General features: G+C 46.5%; 1 protein-coding gene across 1 annotated transcript; it reads right to left on the reverse strand.

The window, feature by feature from the left end:
- Window positions 1-116: 116 nt before the first annotated feature.
- LOC139051273 (uncharacterized) lies at window positions 117-18,426 on the reverse strand. Its single transcript, XM_070528274.1, has 3 exons — window positions 17,438-18,426; window positions 8,117-8,665; window positions 117-401 (listed from the first exon to the last, which is right to left on the reverse strand). Exons 1-2 carry the CDS (start codon window positions 18,413-18,415, stop codon window positions 8,633-8,635), a joined length of 1,011 nt encoding a protein of 336 aa, XP_070384375.1. The 5' UTR covers window positions 18,416-18,426; the 3' UTR covers window positions 117-401; window positions 8,117-8,632.
- Window positions 18,427-20,622: the final 2,196 nt, after the last annotated feature.

Below are 20,622 nucleotides of genomic sequence, written 5' to 3' on the forward strand. Positions count from 1 at the left end.
TTTACTGTCCCTAACCTATCAAGGCGGCCGAGATGGGATAAAACGCCCTTGGCTTCAGCTTAGAACGACCTCGTGTCGCTCAACGAGAGTGGCCAGGCGTAGACGCAACCACCACAGACAACGAAATCCTTATTTAATCAAAAATGTAATACAATCGTGAAGAAAGCGCACGAACTTGAGCCGCCAGAAGTGACGGCACAGAAAGGCGACATCACCGAGACAAACAAGCGCGGCCGTGCCACGACAGCGCGTTCTCCTCGCCTCGCTGTGCATTGTGGGCGGCCGCGTCACCGAGGCTCGGCCGCTGCAGCTCCCCGACGAAGCACGTGGTGCGCATGGCCGCGCGGCTGCGTGTGGTCCTCCAGCGTCGAGCAGGGAAGCGGGGCTGCAGGGTCGGGACACTGCGACAGAAAGGGCCGCCATCACCTCGGCGCTTGCACTCAATAGAAAAATAACGCACAAAAGAAAGTGCGTGCTCGATCGAAACTCCGCGCGAAGGCGGCGGCGAGTCTGAAAGCGCACAGTATGATGACAACCGAAGAATTCCGAGCCGACCGTAAAAAAGACAAACGACAGAAAAGAAGAAAAAGAAGAATTTGAGCACGCGCGGATGCCATGCCAATATCGCGGCCACGGACAAAGGTCACTTGCCTATAACAAGGCGGACTGCATACCAACCAAAATGGCTGTCCTCCCATCATCATCAGCAGCAGCAACAGGCAACAGCAGCCATTTTTATGTCGACTGCAGGACGGAGGCCTCTCCGTGCGATCTTCTACTACCCCACTCTTGCGCTAGCTGATTCGCCCCCCCCCACGCCCTGCATGCGCCTGCAAATTTCCTAATTTCATCACCCCACCTAGTTTTCTGCCGTCCTCGAGTGTGCTCCCGTTCCTTTGGTACCCATTCTTTAACTCTAATGGTCCACTGGTTATATACCCTACGCATTACATCGCCTGCCCAGATCCCTCTCTTTCTCTTTATGTCATCTGGAATGTCGGCTATCCCCGTTTGCTCTCTGATCCACGCCCCTTTCTTTGTTTCTTAACGTTACGCCTAACATTTTTCCTTCCATCGCTCTGTCGGCGCAGTCCTTAACTTGGTCTCGCGCTTCTGTCTTAAACTCGAAAGTTTCTGCCCCATATGTTAGCACGGGTAGAATACAATGATTACACACTTTCCTCTTGAACTACAGGGGTGAGCTGGTGCCCTCCCATAAGAAGCCGCTAATGTTGCCTTGTGGGGGCTGTGAACGAGGTAAAGGGAGAGAGTGTCTGCTGCGTAAAATGTAGTCGCTTGCTCGCACTATTGATTTACGCCTGACATATCATTTGGTTATATCAAGGCTAGCACTAACCTTTACTCACAATGTTTTGGTATATTTTAACGCTCCTTGCACGGCAGTCTGCGAAATCTGGTGTATAACCAAAGTCTTATACGGGTCACGATCGATGTTATTTGCACACCACTTGGAACGAAGACTAGGGAACGACAGAGACAAGCGGTTTTGTCTGTCGTTCCCCAGTCCTCGATCCAAGTGGTGCGCAAATAACATCGATCATGAATTCTAACCAACTATCCCAAACCACTACCCTTCTTATACACGGGGCCTGACTATGGGCCCATTAAACTGCGATGAGCTATCATTTATGATTGAGGTCTTCCACCACGGCATTTAACAGCTCGTGATGGTTTCTAGAGGCCATATGCACCATCATTCATGGAAGTTACGTTTTCCGCCCTATGATGTTACGCGCCAACATTTACATTCACTGCAAGAAGCACTCACTTATCGATAATAATGTTATTGGCATCCCCTTTCAAACGGCGCGGTGATCAACGGTGACATAGCTTGCTTGGGCTAATCATATTATAAAGTTTAGTATAGCTACTGCAGTCTGATATTTTGCCGAGCTTTTTCTGATATTGTAAGGTTACCTGTGCCTGTAAGAACGCCGGCATTTGTTCTCTTGATTTTGTTTCCCACGAATACTCTAAACGTGTCTTGCTTATTCGGACCGCTGACCAGGTAATGTTCCCGTAAGCTTTCAACACCTGCGCTTGTTCAATGCCGACATTCCCTACTGCTCTGGCTGCGCTTTGCATTGCAATTGCAGCTGCACATTGCATCTTGACATTGTCATGTTAAAATGGGTTTAGTCTTCTCTTGCAATAGACAACCGAGTTGCAACCGAGTTGCAGGGCGAGTTCAACGCCGCACGGCTTTGAGACGCACATAATGTGATGCCTGGGACGTTCTTCATAGGCACTGCGGTACAGCCTAGAGAACTGCACGGGCCCGGACCGACCCGAAAGCACGGGCCAGGCCTGCTTAAGATGTTTTTGGGTGGGCGCGGGCTCGGTTTTGACGCTGCGGACACCGGGCCGGGCTCGTTCGCTAATTAACCTGGGTCGTGTTTCAGAGCGCGCGCGGACGTTCTGCATAGATGCAAAGCACTCCGTGCGAAGCCAAACTGACACGTTGTAAAAGCTGGCTCTCAGTTACCTCACTCGACATAATAAAAAAATCATAAAGTTTGAATTCTAAACAAACTTGCTTCCCCCCCCCCCCCCTAACTGACACTAAAAGCCGCTGTTGATACGATTATTTTATTGCGATTGTGCTATTTTTCAGCATTTTATTTCTTGAAAACACTGATTGCTTAATCGTCACTGAAGTGCGCATGGCAATCTTCTTTGTAGGCCTTAAATAGAAGCTTCGTCCCGAGTTCGGTAGGGTCAGTGTGGTAGCTCAAAGCCCTCACTTGCTGTAGGTTTCTGGTCAAAACGCCGCTATAGATTTCAGCCTTAGCTTAAACTCATCATATGCCTTGCGATATTCCAACGTGATCTCAATTACTATACCGTGTTTATTATTATTGTTTTTTAAATGACCACCCACTGCACATGTCCATTTCGTATGCTGCTGAAGCCCTGATCGGATGGGCTGGGGAGACAGAAGGAGACAGGCGCCCCCACCCAATCACCACTTCCAACACCAGACGAAATTAACGTGTCCACTACAGAACACACCCTTGCAGTGGCGTAGCCAGAAATTTCGTTCGGGGGGGGGGGGGGGGCTCACTTTGCAGCTCGGCCTGCTCCTTATGAAATTAGTCGAGGGATCAATATATATATATACATAGATGTCTGTCATTCAACAACTTTGTGTACATTTTTGTACATATGCAACGACCAAGGGAAAATCTCAATGACGCTTTCCTTTGTAAGAATGTATTGCGCAGGAGCAGCCGTTGCCGTTTGTTCATTGCGAGTAATTGCTCCGAAATTATAGTCGCAACAGAGAGCACATATAAAAAGCAGGAGTTCTGCAACATATACGAGGGCGAGTCAAATGAAAGTGAGCCAATTCCAATATATGACAAACGGGGTACTTTATTTAAAAGTAGTCACCATGAGTATTCAGACACTTGTTCTACAAACGAGTCGCTTAATTCCCGTCTCATAAAACTCCTTGGGTTGCTGCCTCAAAAATCTGCAAATGACTACACGTCATCTTTCGACACGAATCTGGTTCCCTTGAGCAGTTTCTTCAAATTTTACCAAATGTGGAAGACGCAAGGCAACAGGTTTGGGCTGCATGAGGGATGTTGCAGCGTTTCCCATTTGAACTTTGCCAGTTTTGTATTAACCACATCAGCGGCGTGGGAACGGGCAATGTCGTGAAGGAAGATGTCCCCAATGCGCAATTTTCCACGTCGTTTGTTCTTAATTGTGACACGCAGCCGATCCGATCTTTCACAATATCTGAAACGATTTAGAGTCTCTCCAGGTTTAGAAAATTCGATCAATAGTGGCCCCTTACGATTTAAAAAGAAGTCAACGCTTTTCCGGCATAACTGACGGCCTTTGTTTTCCTTGGGAGCCGTGAATTCAAATGTTTCCACTGTAACATTTGCCGTAATGTTTCAGGCTAGTAGTAGCGGCACCATGAGTCATCCCCGGTCACAATTGCAGACAAAAAGTCGTCACCTTCATCTGCGGTTCTTTGACGTGCACTTAAATCTAAGTACACGGGTGTTTTCGCATTTCGCGTCCATAGAAATGCAGCCGCCGTGACCAGGATTCGATCCCGCGACCGTGTACTCAGCAGCCGAACACCATAGCCACTGAGCAACCACGGCCTTTTCAATTGTGTTGGGGGTGATTGCACGGTGGCTTTGGCCCGGCCGTGGATCGTCTTTGTAACTTTCATGTGCTGCTTTGAACAGTTTGCTACAACGCTTCTTAGTGGCCAATGAAACGCAAAGTTCAACGCATACGGCAGCCATACGGCGAATAATTTCTTTCTGGGAAACATCTTCATTTGTCAAACACCTCACGACACCAAGCTGTTCAACTTTTGAAGTGCCCATAATGTCACGCAACCATGTTAAACCCCGTGTATGAGAGCATTAAAGAACATTTAACCTCACCTCTGCATGTCACTTGTAAATGAGACGCGTATGTGCTACGCGCATGCGTCGAAAATAATGAACCGAACTATTATTGCGCCGGGCGGGTTGTCTCACTTTCATTTGACTCGCCTTCGTGCATTAGAAATGCGAAGATACGATGGAATATACAAATGTGAAGATACAGCTTGATACAAGGCAAAACATTGTCACTGGAAACAAAGTTAACTGCGCATATACACAAAACCTCGCAACAAGATGTTTAAATATACGCATAAGGCTCCAATAAATCTACGTACCTAAGAAAAAGCCACTATATATAAGAGAGAGAGAGAGAAGGGAAGACGGAAAGGCAGGGAGGTTAACTAGACTGAGTCCAGTTTGCTACCCTACGCGTGGGGAGGGGAATGGGGAGTGAAAGAGAAAGAGAGAGAACTTAAGTGTAGGCTGTCTATAGTCGCGCACTCAAGTCCGTCGCCTTCAGGTAGCGAAAATGCGTCAAACTAGGCAAGTAAGCTGGTTGCGCAACCACAGATTCACAAACGGGGTACCAGCACCCGCCCCCCCCCCCCTCCCTCCACTCCCAAAATGTATCGCGTGCGACGGAAGGCGGCGCGCTTCCTCCCCGCTTTTCTCCCTTGCGCACACAAGACTCTGCCACCATCGTCGGCTCACCACCTCCCCTTCCCCCCGCACGCTTTCACTCGGACATAGAGCATGCGGCGCGCGGTCACGATGTTATCGCCCTTGGCCTTTATTTATACGGAACATGAGGGCAACGACAGGAATGCGCCTGGAGTCTTCATAGAGCTGCTATCGCAATAATAAAATAGTATCCGGCAAGTGAAGCATCCTGTCGCCCATTACTTTCCGCAAAAGAAGCAACAAAATCGAACTTTCACCATGCGAAAATTCGCTGCGCCGCAATGATGTCTTCTTTTTTTGTGTGTGGGCGGGGGGCGGCGAAAAAGTATAACGCAAAGGAAACCATGTTGGCTACAATCGGATGCCTACTTTGGGCCCCTAGTGTGGCTACCGAACGATTATCGAAGAAAACGTGTGAAGCTTGGTCCACAGAAAACCATACGCGTACGGCTCGGTATCCTACACCGGCGAGACAACATTTTCCGGGGAGGTTGCGCTCAAGCGGACGCGTTGCAATCTATCGAGTCCCCGCAGTGCTGGCGGCGAGTGACTATGCATTGTTTTTTTCTCGTCTGCTAGCCAGAAAGCGTCCAAAACTCTCCTAGGCGAAAATGCAGTCGGCCAGAGAAAAACAAACGCGCATACAAGTGCGCCGCGCGGTTGTCGATGCAGCACGAGAAAAACGCATGCGCTCTGGCTGGATCGGCAGCCCGCGGGTTGCGAGAACACACAAAAAAAAAGAATGAGAAAGAAAGGAGAAAGAGGCTCAATATATCCTCGCGAATAAAAGTCTAGGTAGAAAAATAAATAAGAACTTAGTTACAATGGTGGCTTTAGTGTCTTGACATGGATGCTTTCGCGCAGGTGAAAAAAAATGTTTATATTCTTTTCTGTGACCTGATGGCACAAATGAACCACCAGAACGCTTTGTCTCATCGGACCTCGCTGCGTGCTTTGTCAACTTGTCTGATAGTATGTTGATTTGGCTTGTCTCGTTGTATGGCCCGATGTACGACTTTAGAAAAGTCGATGCACCTTTGGCGTCAAATGTTTACAACAGCATTAAACCCAAAAAGTTCCGGAATCGAAAATCTAAAGCACGACTTTGAAAATGTCAATGGACCTTTCGCATCAAAATGTTATGAGAACTTCACACCCACAACGTTTCAGAATTGAAATCCAAGCACTCCGTAGATTCCACAGACTCCGCGAGATGCCGAGACCACCCCGCTCGCCTTCAAAACGCCCTTGAAATTTTGTGCCCGGTGAGGCTCCTTGCGTTACGATATGTGACTCCCTATGCATGGGCGTTGCCCCGAAATCCAGCCCGATTTTTCAATGTTCGCGCTAAAATGTCTTTTCGAGCGTGAATTAACAACATTCTAGGCAAAATCGAGCATGATTTCTGGCGCCGGGAGTTGTTTTGGTCGGCGCCACATGACAGCACGAAAAAATTTCGGGGGGGGGGGGGCAGAAGCCCCATAAGCCCCCCCCCCCTGACTACGGCCCTGCACCCTTGGTATGGGCGACCACATCTAAAAGCAGCATTATTATGCTTCTAGCTGTGAAAAAAAAGGACCAATAAGACTTATGGCTGGTGGCAGTTACAGAACTTAACTTTTTATTCAATAAAATATTCTTTGTCTGGACATTCTTTTTGCATACAGGTTATTATATTCTCTCGAATTTTGTCTGCCAAGTGTACCTAACATCTTTAGGCTCGCTCTAAAACGGCACGCATACATCAATGCATTTGTACGAGACAAATCAATGGTTATTTTCGTGTGTAAGAACAAACTACGGTGAACGGAGCTTAGAATATCTATTGCCTAGAACACTAAATATGTATGACCCGTTCTATGATGTGTATGTCGAAGTTTATAGCTTCGCTTCATTTAGGTTACATTTTATTAAAAGAAACAAATAATAGTGTTTGCTAATAGATAACTAGTTTGCGTTCTTGCTGTTTTAGTTGATGTTTCATTCCCCAGTCTTTCATATAACATGTTGTCCTTCTGAAATGTTATTTCGCCATTGCCTGCTGGCATAAATTGTGTATGCGTGCTACCCCGGTATACCATATATCTGTATTTATACTCTGGGCCGCAGATGTTCTCAAGCTACATTTCTGTAACGTTTCACTAGGGTGCATTCCCTAATTGACTGAAATAAATGAAGCAATCATTAATTCCCCGCAGTGCCTCAAAGAGCCACCGCAGTTGGCGTTCGCCTGTGAACGCGCCCCACAACGCAAGCAGGGGCGTCCTTCGCGTCGGCGCCTTGTCTCCGACCTTCGTCGAGCAATTCCCGACCACCGGCCTTGGTCTACCAACCACACACAACCGACCAGGAAAACGGGTGACGGAGCCAAAGAAAGCTGTACGATTTAAAAGGTGCAAGTCAACGCGAAGGAATGAATGCACACACCATCTGCTTCATCTCAAAGGGAGGAGATAAAGTGAGAAAGGCAGACAGTGCAGTTTTTTTTTTATCTCGCACCATCGCTCTCTCACTTGCTCGGTCCTCAGCGAAGGTCGTGCGAATCGTTGCAATACATGGAAATAACGGTGCACCGCCACTGACACGATGCGCTAAGAAGTTCGACTGTATAGAATATCACACATTATCTGCGCCGGTGATGTAAACGCACTGACTCGGACTATACAGATATCTGATAACAAGCCGCACACCAATGCCATACGCTCACTGGGCAGCGCCTTGCCAGTTTCGTGCAATGAAGCGAAAACCGCCGATGAGGATCGAGAATCGGCTAAGTGTCACAAAGAGCGTGTAGCTCGCCCTTCGTGCGCCGCTTATAATCCTGTTGCACACGGAAGAATCAGCGACGGACAAAGGGAGAGCCTCTCTCTGTTCATCGTAAAGAGCCGCTTGTCGCCCCAGGATGAATGACGCGAACCACAGTATTCGCTGCCCTACGTTGATCTGCAGTGTTGTACATAGTTATGTGGGCAAGCTTGGCGCTTGTCGACTGGCGTGTTAGCTTCATCAACTGTGTTAGCTTCATCAACTGTGCTGTGGGTGCACGGTAAACCCACCTCTGAACGGCGAAGGGTCCGGACGCATGTGGGCTTTCGTGCTGGAGCCTGAAAAGTTGTGCGAGGTGGAAGCTCCGAGAGAGCGGAAGTGGCCCGACACGTCGCCCATCGTTTACGGACTGCGCGTGCACTTGCAGGAAGCCTTGAATGAAGACTGCCCCGTCTTCCTCGGTGAGGTGGCACGTGGCGACTTGCTCAGCCGTGTGCGTCGACCCGCGGCCAACCATGTTTAGATTCTGGTAGTGCAGCCACAAGCGATGGGCAAAGCCGCTCATCGGGAAAAAGCGCAGTGTGGCGGCCCCGATGCAAACTTGGCCGCAGCCAGGAGCGTCGTGTAAGCGCCGCAGGAGTCCGCGCAACTGCATTGGGTGACGTCACACTCGGCTCGTTACACTCGTACGGCCGCAGACTAGGACCTCAGGAGACGATGCAGAAGCCTGGCAGATGCTGCGCGTGTCACATGGAACGAGGAGCTGCGTGCTGCGTGCTCGAGCTGATCATGGTGCATGTCGGGAACTATGGCACAGACCCACTTGAGCGGATAGAAGTCTGGTGGCATGGGTATATGTGCAAAATAAAGGACTGTTCTAAAGAGCGAAAAAAATATAAGAACGAATGCCTAAAAATGGAAAGAATAGATCGAAACTGAGTCAGACTAACAATACATAAAATTCGGAAAGGTTTCATATACGATGGCTATCCAAGTAAGCGATTAGTCGAAAATTGCAACTTATGAGGCGCGTACTCAATTTATGAGGCGCTTCATGCGGGACACACTGCTCGTTCCGTTGACGCCACCTGGAATTCCGCGCATCATAGTGGCACCGATACAGTGATTCAAGTGGGAGGCAAAGATATTTGTTGAAGCACGTACATGTACCCTTTCGAACACGCCGAGACGAACGACCCACATTTTTCGACTGCACTATTCCGGTACCGGCCCATATATCTGCTAGGACAGCTGAATAGCTGTACAATCAGGAGAAAAAAAAGAAAATCTTGCCTGAGTATGTCAAGAATGCTTTTCGCATTAAAATATTGAAATATTATACAGTTCTCCCTCACTGTGGGAATCGATCATATCCGAAGAATTTAGCAGGTTTCTGGCTGTGTAGAACAAGGTGGAACAACGTGTTTTTGTAAGGCGAGCAGCTGTGAGAATGACGCGAACGTCTGTGTGACAACAGCAGCGATATGACGAGGACGACAGTGACGACGACCGAACGACGGCGATGGCAATAATTTATGCTGTGGCCTCTCCACGTGAATTCACGGCACGCGTGTTCCTCGGACCTACATAGGTACTGTATGGGCGTAAGCAAAATTATGGCATCAGCTGCGACTAAGTGTTAATACAGTGCGACGTGCCCGCGTCTATGTTAAGTGGTTTATGTTCAAACGACGGTGCAGTTTGTGCTCCGCCAAAAAACTTTAAAACCAGTTCGACCTGCGTTGATCACGAAGGCGGTACGCTGTCGTCCTCGATCTACGTCAGTCGCGTAGCCAAAAATGTATTTCGCGAGAGGGGGAAAGGTACACTACAGTGTGACAGTGTACAGTGTGACAGAGGCGCCGACATGAAAGAAAAGACCCTGCGGCCGATAGTTGGAACACCGAAATCGGTGTCGGATCGGCCTAGTGTGAGTGAGCCTTAAGTAGGCCACGGCAACCCCAAAGCAACTGCCGCCAAGCGTGTACCTGGCACACAATACAGCGCACTTCTGCGAAATCTGCATGGCGGTGAAATCAGAGTGCTAATAAATGACCCCACGGCCTGCGTAATATGGCGCCGCCCATGAAAAAAAAAATTCTATAGGTGGCGTGCGCAACTGGTTCCGCAGCGCCCACTAACCATATTGTGGCTGTCTACACTTCTCTCGTGCTGAAGCGAACTTCCCGGCTGGCTGTATTAGTCGTCTGGTCCTTCCGTCACGTGTCAGTTTCTCGCATTCTTCCGTCGCAGCAGACAACACTTTGAGATGTTGTGCAAGACTATGCCGCTTTTTGGATCGGTTCACTATCGCCAGTTATTTCCGCGTGGCAGCTAACACTACGTAGAAATTGTGCGAAACTCTATATACCACCTTAATATTCAATGGAGGTCGAACAGGTCTTAACGTTTCGTTGCCGGAGTTCAAATGGTTTAATCATTTTAACATAAATCATTAACATAAAACACTTCGTAGCAGATAACTTCATAATCCCTGTTTCTTTCGCTTACTTCCATGTGTAGTTTCCAGGAATAGGCATGCCGTAAGGTCACGTCGAAAGATCGGAGTATAAATGAGGCCGTCACCACCGTCATGCGATCGTCGTCACTGTCATCGGTGCCATATTGCGGCCATGGTCACACAGACTCGCATAATCCACACAACTGCTCGCAATACATAAACACGTTGTTCCACCTGGCAATGCTTTGCGCGACACCCAACGAAGCTGGACAGCCAGCAACTTGCATAATGCATCGCATATGGTTCTTGTTCCCGACAATGTGTTGGATCTGCATTTTTAAAATATTTTTATTACCATTGGTCTTACTCTTCGTTTTTACAACTATCCTTTTCATTCGGCATCTTCGTTTCTGCATTATTTCGCCGGCGCAGTTGCGCGGATTCCTGCGCCGCTGTCACGGTGTTCTCGGTTGTTGCCAAGCTGAGATCGGAGGTGACATTCCACGTTGTTTCCCAATCGGCAGCCTTCGACGTGGCTTGCGGCTGCAGTGCCCGAGTCTAAACGCTATTGGCCACGGGTTGACGCACTTGGATTAGAAATTCACCCCGTGCCGCCTCGTCGCGAGTAAACATTGCAGATCCGAATTCAAGATTTCTTCCACTCCGCTGCCCCGTCCTCCTACATTGCACGTCCCGCCATTTTTCAGGCTCGAGCATGACAGCCCACAAACCCTCGCACTCATCGTCGCTCAGAGGTGGGTTCTCCGCACAAACTCGCTGAAGCTGATGAGGCCAACACGCGAGTCGTCAAGCGTGAAACTTCCCCACATAACTCCGTACCGTCAGATCTCTGTAGAGCAGCGAATACTGTGGTTCATGTGTCACCCTGGAGTGAGAGGCGGCTCTTTACGGCGAGCAATGAAAGGCTCTCCCTTTGCCCGCCGCCAAGGGCGAGCTATACGCTCTTTGCCACACTTTCGATCCTCGTTGGCGATTCTCGCTTTATTGCTCGAAGCTGGCGAGACGGCAGGTACAGTGAAAGTATGGCGTGGGTTTACATCTTGTTGTTAGATATTTCTGCAATCAGAAGTTGACGCGTTAACAAAATCCGCACTCGTAAGTTTGAGATTCAAGGTATAGTCGGACTAGCTAGCTTATCATGTTAATATGATGTGCCTCAATTGACATATATTGCACAATTTCGGGTGACAGTCGCATAGAGTGGACCAAATGAGAGAGCGACGGTTCGAGATAAAAATGAGTGTGCTCACTGACTCTCAGAGTTTCTCTCTTATCTTTGATGCGATGGAGAAGGTGTTTGTGTATTACAATTTCACCAAAGATTACGATGCTCCCTAATGTGAAATTTGAGTGCAGCTCTATACGTGTTTTGATTTCGCGATATACTGGCTCGCGCGGGCAATCTGTTTCATGTGGCATGTCTCAAAGGGAGCGAAACGTAGCGCGACTGCGTCCCTAATCGGGCGATCGCGAGAGGCAGCAGGTAGGTAACGCACAGGCGCGATTCACAGCAGCCGTCGCAGACTGACTTGCCAGACGACGCACGCTAGTGCGGCGCCATCGCGTTGTCATCGTCGCCGCAGAGCGCGTCTTGCGAGGAACTACGCGTTTATTGTTCCGCTTTCACCATGCCCTCCTCCGCCGCTTTCCTTCTTGCGCTCTCTTCGCTGTCACCGTTATTCATCTTTCAATGTGCTTGTTCGCTCCGTGACGCTGACGCTCTCCGTAGGAACGAACGCCTAAGAGCTGCGTTCTAAAATTAAATTCACGGGTTTTAAGCGCAAGAACTACGATGTGATTATGTGGCACGTTGTAGTGTTCTGTAACGTGCACACAATGCATAGTAAACGCACGTTTTTGCACTTTGCCCCGTCGAATAGCGACCGCTGCGGCCAGTAGTAGATAGTGCACCTTTGCGGTTAGCACGGTTTCTGTTTGTATGTAGTCGTTTAGGTTAACTTGCAACTTTCTGTGTCCCCATTATACAACATTACCGATTACGTATACTTCGAGCTTGACTTTTGTTTTCATCTATTTTAGAGCTGCGTTTGCAATATTGTGTACATCGAAACTTATACCGCCGGGAGATCAGCTTTCCATTTCTCGTGCAGGGAATCTCCGTCTCTCTGAGTAATCAAGCTGAATGACTAGAGTTACGTTATCTGCAACAGGCTATGTTTAAAAATTGCATAAAACTTTAATGAGATCCTCATTTGTCGATCGGGTTGGGAACGTAAAACGCCTCAAGTTTTTTTTCTGTTTTCTTTTTTATTGCGAGAGGATTACTTGGCTCATTCAGCCACCCCCGCCATCGTCAGAAAGCCGCGGCAGAAAAACGACACAAGATTTACGCCATCATTTAGTTTATTAAGGTAAGCCAGACGAAGATGGAATTCACTCAAATAGACGGTTCACCATTACATTGGTAATATATGGGTTAGCAATCCAGGCAATTAAATTAAAGCTGCAAGCATGGCAGAGAATAGCAGCATTTTAGGAGAAATTCAGAATGGCTTCAGAATAATGAAGCGTCTCGATAAGTTATTAGAAATGAAATGAGTGGAAGAAACAAGTAGAAATGACACCGTTATACGTGGCCTTTATAGACATTATATGAGCGTATGAAAAGGTAGACATCAAAATTTTGTGGGAAATTCTGGAATGGGAAGGCTTGGGCGATAACTGCATACAGGTTTTGAGAGAGCTTTACCTAGAAATCGATGTTTGCGTGAATAGAAAAGGATGAGGATCGAGGAGGAAGTTGATATCAGCAAGGGACAGAGGCGAGGGTGGCCTGGTGAGGATGGAAAGGGCGCTAGAGGGAAGTAATATCGGGTTTGATCTCTCATGCAAACAGGCGGGTATAGCAGTAGAGCAGTAGCTTCCAGGTTTGTTTTATGCGGATGACATTGTGTTGCTAGCTAACAAGCAAAGTGATATGCAACGTCTAGTTAATATCGGTGGACAGGAAAGCGAGAATTTAGGTCAGAAATGTAGCGTTAAAAACGAGGTGTTGTGGAATTCAATGAAAATAGTGAACAGACTGTGTCAATGCGGGGCCAGGAAATACCTCGGGAAAAAGAACGTAAATAAATACCTTGGTATATGTATAAACCATATACCATGTGCTGTATATAACCATTTCCAGATAGATATCAAGAAACGCAGGAAAAAATTACAGCAAACGGGAAGAGAAATACGTCTTTATTTTTATTTTTATTTATTTATTTCATACATACTGCTAGCCTCCATTTTGAGGCTGTTGCAGGACATGGGAAAATACATTGCATCAAAATAAGAATGACAAACTTATACACTTGTTAGTATTGTAGTTTACAAGTAGACGTAGTTGAGTAATACAACAAAGGGTGTGACCTTCCTGAGTCAGGCCTTAAAGGTTAATGAACAGAAATACAGAAGCATAAGATAAACAACAAAAAAGTACATCAAAACCAAAAATGCGGGGTCTTCAGGCGATACTGGTAAATCAAGATGCGCATGCATAGACATATTTTTCCAGCATAGGGAGGAAATCGTCAGGTGAGCAAGTTATGATATCACTAGGCAATGAATTCCAGTCTCTGATTGTCTGGGGAAAGAAAGAATACCTGAATGTGTCTGTATGGAACCTGTATTCAATTAAATGTTTATGATGTTTAGTTCTAGTGTTTCGCTGTTCAGAAAAAGATACATATGCACCACTGTTTAATTTGTAGACTCCGTTAAGGAGGTGGAACAGAAACTTGAGACGTAAGTATTTCGCACGCTTGTAAATAGTCGGGAGACAAGCTTTATCAAGGAGTTCTGTCGGAGAATCATTACGGTTGTACCTATTATAAATGAATCTGATGGCTTTTCTCTGTATTGTTTCTAGGCGTTTTATGCACTGTCTGGTATGTGGAGACCAGCAGGTAATATCATATTCTAGTATAGGACGAACGAATGAGGTGTAGGCTAGCATCTTAGTGTCTGGTGAGGCAGATTTTAAAGAGCGTTTAAGCGAACAAAGTGTTGTAAATGCCTTAGAAGATATGTGTGACACATGCTTGTCCCATTTCATATCAGATGATAGGACAATGCCCAAATATTTATAATCATCGATTATCTTTAATTTTTGCTGTTCGATCGTGTAGGTGAATTCTAGTGGGGTTCTTTTTCGGCTTACTCTCATAAAAACAGTCTTGTCTAAATTAATCTTCATTTGCCATGCCTGACACCAATTTTCTACTTGCGCAAGCTCGTGATTTAGTATTACTTGATCATTATGGTTCCTAATCTCCCTATATATAATGCAATCATCTGCAAACATGCGCATCGTTGATTTTATGTTATCTGCCATGTCATTGATGTATAGTAAAAAAAGAATTGGTGCTAAGACTGTTCCTTGTGGTACTCCGGATGACACTTCTACCCAATCAGATTGCTGACTTTCGATTTCTACGTACTGTTGCCGACCTGCAAGATAGGCTTTTATCCAGTTTATTATGCTGCCAGATCCGAGAATGTGTTGTAGTTTGCCCAGGAGTTTAGGATGGGATACCCGGTCGAAGGCCTTCGATAGATCTAAGAATATTATGTCAGTCTGCCCGCGGTTATCAATTGTTAGAGCGAGATCATGCACAGTTTGTGTCAGTTGCGTAACAGTAGACAGTCCTTTTCTGAAACCATGTTGGTTGATGCTAAGCAAGTTATTATCTTCCGCAAAGGTTACGATGTGTTTTAGTATGATGTGTTCGAGAATTTTGCAAGATGTGCAGGTTAGCGAAATCGGTCTATAATTTGATGGGCTTGTTGCGTCACCTGATTTGAGAATCGGGACAATCTTTGCTATTTTCCAGTCTTTGGGCACGTCAGACGATTCTAGAGATTTTTTAAAGATAAGTAAGAGGTATTTAGAGACCCATTCTGCGTATCTCTTGAGGAAAGTATTGGGGATCCCATCTTGGCCACAAGATTTTTTAATGTCGATGTTAAGCAGCAATGAAAGTATACCTGATTCTGTTATCTCTATATCACCAAGTATGTCGCCGGTTCCCCTCGGCTGATGGTTTAAATCTGGTGAGATTCCGTTGTCTTGTGTAAAAACGGATTTAAAAAAGTTATTAAACTGATTTGCTCTTTGGAAAGCATCCTTCTGCGGCAAATTGCTTTGCTTATGCACGTTCGCGTTAAAATATCTCCAAAATTTTTGAGGAGACGTCTTGATGAAGTTGCTAAGTGTGACGTTCATGTACGTATGTTTTGCTTGCTTTATCACTACTTTCAACTCATGTGCCAATTTTCTAATTTTGTCAGAGAAACAGGGATTTGATGTCTTACCCTTAAGTTTCCTCAGCCTTGACATTTTACGTTTCATATGTATTATATTCCTTGTGATCCAAGGGTTTCTTTTGTGCACTTTCTTTTTTTTTCATGGGTACGAAGTTTGATAAACATTCGTGTACATAGGTCTTAAATTTCGCCCATAATTCATCTACTGTCACAGAATTATCATGGAAAAGACAAGAAAAATTGGGGTAGTGATAATCAAAAAAGTCAAGAATGCCGACATCATCTACGTTTTTCCAATCATATATTCGTGTGATCAATTTTTCTGAGCGTATTGGCGACGGTAGTGATAGACAACATTTGGTTGCCTTGTGGTCCGAAATTCCGTCAATTATTTCCCATGATATGTCCTCTACAGGAATGTTTTCACTCACAAAAGTTAGATCAAGAATTGTGCTGCTCGACAAAGTGACACGTGTGGGTTGCTGAATGATTTGCTTTAAACCACTATTGAAGGCCATATCAAGTATCGCCTCAGCGCTGTCCTTATCGATAACACCAGCATCGTACGAATCCCATCTTATACCTGGTAGATTGTAATCCCCCGTAAGGACAACCTTTTTGTCCCCTTGAAGGTGACGCTGCATGTAGTCAGACAAGATATGTAATGGCTCCGGGCCAGAATTCGGTGCTCTGTACATTGTACCAACATAAAGGGAATATACGCCGATCGTGATCCTACAAAACAGTGCTTCTGCGCCGGTAATGTTAGGTAGCGGTGTGGTCTGAATGTCGTCTTTCACTAAAATCGCGACGCCACCGCCACGTGTACATCTATCCTGACGAAGAACTATATAACCTGGGGGAAATATATTGTTGGTCAAGATACATGATGACAGCCAAGTTTCACTAATGGTTATGATATCAGGTTCATGTGCAAGAGACAAGGCCTCAAGTTCTACCGTCTTATTAACTATACTCCTGGCGTTGATATTAAGAATAGTTAGTTTTTTCTTAACTTAGCAGGTTGCCGTTCGGCAATTCTAGGAGACACTTTTTTTACTGGTATTCTCTCGCCTAATTCTTCATCCCATGCAAAGAGTTCATCATTTACTTTGATCTTATCGTAAACGAGTCTGACCTTTTCGTGCTTTTCTCTATTAAGTTTGCAACTATCCCAAAGTTTTTTTCTTATATTGCGTACCGCCAGAGAAAAATCTTCGCTGACAGAAATTTTGGAACCCTTCAGTCTAAAACAGTTCTTAAGTATCTTGGCTTTGTCTCTGTAATCGAACAGCTTGAAGATCACGGGGCGCGTTTTGTTAGCCGTCTTCCCTCCCAAGCGGTGAATTCGCTCGAAACCGGAAAACGTTACACCAAGCACTTCTTTAATTAGTTTAGTGCTAACCTCGTGTTCTAGGATTTCCGATGTTTCATCCTCGGGTTCGCTTAGTCCGTAAATAATTAGGTTCGACCGTCTGCTTCGGTTTTCTAGGTCGTCAATTTGACGCAGAAATGATTTCATGGTCTTTTCCAGTTGCATGCACTTTTCCTCGATGGCTGACATACGACTTTCAAGCTGTCCTAAAAGATCTAGTTTGGAGTGAATACTTGCTAACGACTCACTTGAACCCTCATTTTCGTTTCTGATAGCGGTGATGTCGGCAGCCATTTTTCTAATTTCAGCAGCAAGTTCCTGCATGTTGGGACCAGGGTTGCTCTCTACATCCCCTCCCAGCAACAACAGGTATCTTAAAGACACTATGCAGTTTCGAAGCAAAGAACACATTTGCCTTGGGCACGGCAGTACAAGAAGAATCAAGCAATTACTACGGTAACATTTGCCAAAACGTTTGCTCACCTGGAGCATGAAGACAAAGGGGTTTGTCAGCCACATATTCATTCCGGTGCGACCGTGCCCAATGCTGTACTCGTGGAAGCAGCTGCTATTTAAAGCGGTTGATGTCGATAAGGTTGCCGATGTCGCTGCAGCCATGAAGAAGTGGTGATCCAAACGGAACGGAACGGAAGCCTGAACGTCGTTGCGCAGACGTTGTCGCGCAGCCCAGTTATCGTACGTGAACGCGTGGTCACTGCTTTGAGGCTCGTCGATGTGGACTGGACGGGAGACGACGAGGGCACTCGGTCCAGCCACCAAGAATACAGGAAGCGCCTGGAGCATGAAGACAAAGGGGTTTGTCAGCCACATATTCATTCCGGTGCGACCGTGCCCAATGCTGTACTCGTGGAAGCAGCTGCTATTTAAAGCGGTTGATGTCGATAAGGTTGCCGATGTCGCTGCAGCCATGAAGAAGTGGTGATCCAAACGGAACGGAACGGAAGCCTGAACGTCGTTGCGCAGACGTTGTCGCGCAGCCCAGTTATCGTCCGTGAACGCGTGGTCACTGCTTTGAGGCTCGTCGATGTGGACTGGACGGGAGACGACGAGGGCACTCGGTCCAGCCACCAAGAATACAGGAAGCGCCTGGAGCATGAAGACAAAGGGGTTTGTCAGCCACATATTCATTCCGGTGCGACCGTGCCCAATGCTGTACTCGTGGAAGCAGCTGCTATTTAAAGCGGTTGATGTCGATAAGGTTGCCGATGTCGCTGCAGCCATGAAGAAGTGGTGATCCAAACGGAACGGAACGGAAGCCTGAACGTCGTTGCGCAGACGTTGTCGCGCAGCCCAGTTATCGTCCGTGAACGCGTGGTCACTGCTTTGAGGCTCGTCGATGTGGACTGGACGGGAGACGACGAGGGCACTCGGTCCAGCCACCAAGAATACAGGAAGCGCCTGGAGCATGAAGACAAAGGGGTTTGTCAGCCACATATTCATTCCGGTGCGACCGTGCCGGAATGAAACACGGAGTCCTATGGGGATACAATAGGTAGGAGGTGCTCCGGGGTATATGAAAAGATTTGGTGGTTCCAGGACTTACATTAGAAAATGCGGTTGTTAGCTTGAAATCAGAGGTACAATCAGGACTCGATGGCAACCAAAGGTCAGAGGGACGCCTCGCATTGGGCGCTCACGGGAAGACTACAAATGAAACTGTGCAGGGTGATACGGGCTGGCCAAGCTTTGAAGCGAGAGAACCTGAACGTAAAATTGATTATGAATAACTACTGACTAATATGGAGAAAAGTTAAATGGGCTGGGAAGGTTTTCAGGTATTTGTACAAAAAAAGCAGAAACATGGATTCACAGTGCAGGAACAGAACTAGGAAGCTTTCCAGCAAGTATGCGACCTGTATGGTGAGCAACATGGCAACAAAGAACATCAAGCGGAAAGTCAGAGAGACTGAGATAATCTCATGGGTGGCGGCATTGGAAAAGAAACCTGCCATGAGTAACTACTTCGGAGGAAAAAACGAAATCGGAAAAGGAACAATTCATGATAACTCAAGGGAAGCTCTTACTTTTCGAAGCGAGAGCGGGATGCGTTAGAACACGCACTTATAAAGCGAGATATAAGAAGGAAGTAGACGCATGTGGCTGTTCCGGTAAAGCTGGAGAAACGATGGAGCACGTTTTATTAGAATGTGAAGATATCTGTCCAGCGGTCGATTTAGGCATCTCAGGCCTCCTTGAAGAACATGGATTTAGCGAGAGCAGGGGTAACGTAAATATGTGCGCAGGAGAGATTAGTAAGCGGCGATTGGAAGATTGGTGAATATAAAGTGGGCAAACGGCAAACAACCGAGGCACGCAAAAACAAAGTTTACAATAGGGGTTCAGCAACATTGGTTATGGGAGTTCATCGTGATTTTTTTTCTCCTTTCCTTTTTTTTTTTAAAAAAAGGCAGGACATTAGGCAATATAATGAGAGCTCGGTGGCGCAACCCTCCACTCCGTTCCAAAGGACATACTCACGGCAACCATCCGTCCATCCATCCATACATCGCAGATGAACCGCCATGTTTTTGAACGTATAGGCTCCTATGGTCGCTTCGCTACCAGCTGTATTTACCTCGGAGGTGAGCTGCAGCAACTCGCTCTGCCTTTCGCGTTGTCGGGATCCCGCAGACGCCATGGACGAATAAGATGCAACGTGCTTCAGGTGCCCCTCGGATGACGACGACTACGACATCCCCCCGTAGTATGAGGTGGAGTTCGCCTACGCACCCGATGAAGAAATGTAGTGCCGACACTATGGTGCCGGATCGGAAAAAAATACTGGCATCGCTCGGCCAAGTGAAGTCATCGAGAAATAACACTCAACGCAAGTGAAACACTATAGTTTAAGTAGAACTCAGCTGAGAAATCGCACTACGGCCTGTTTGTCATCTTGCAATTGTTGCGACCTCATAGGCAGCAACATTACCCTCGGAAACATAACGCAGCAACGCTAAACTCAGCAAAATTTTGCCGCTGCATTAAACTCGGCGGCATACATCAGCGTCACGTTATACTCTCGCAATCACACGCAACAATTGCTTAGTTGCCCCCAAAGATGTTTTTTTTTCATGACGCCATACGGCTCTCAGGTGTCCCATTAACATGTTGTATGGCACGGAGGCGCGGCATATAACGCTGGAATCATTGGTGCGTTCTGCCGGTGTTCACGGAGCACAAGTTCCAGAACACTTTGGAAAGATATTTTTTTGTCGGCTCCTCCTATTTATTTATTTAAAATATATTACAGGCTCTATGGGGGCAATGTGTAAGGAAGTTACAAAATCAAATGCATAAAAAGGAAGAGTAAGGAGCCTTGTGAAGTCTGGTACAAAAGATACGTACCAACGCATGGCTTTTCCGCATGGCTAGAAAGATCAAAACATGCAAAAGGAAAAACTGAAGTAATGAAATGCCACCAAGGCACACTTCAAGGAAAAAACACGAGTAAAATTAACGTAAGGCACCAATACTAGAAAGTGCAATACAGAAAAATTGAACAGATCAAGGAATACAATGATTCAAGGGATATTTCGGGAAAAAGATGCAAAGAAGCAATAATATATACAGGGCATACAAGGAACACGTGACGCAGCATAAAATACCCATTGATAAGAGCGAGATAGCAATGCATTAATAGAAATAAA

Source organism: Dermacentor albipictus, unplaced genomic scaffold, assembly GCF_038994185.2.
Source record: "Dermacentor albipictus isolate Rhodes 1998 colony unplaced genomic scaffold, USDA_Dalb.pri_finalv2 scaffold_11, whole genome shotgun sequence".
NCBI classification, from domain to species: Eukaryota; Metazoa; Arthropoda; class Arachnida; order Ixodida; family Ixodidae; genus Dermacentor; species Dermacentor albipictus.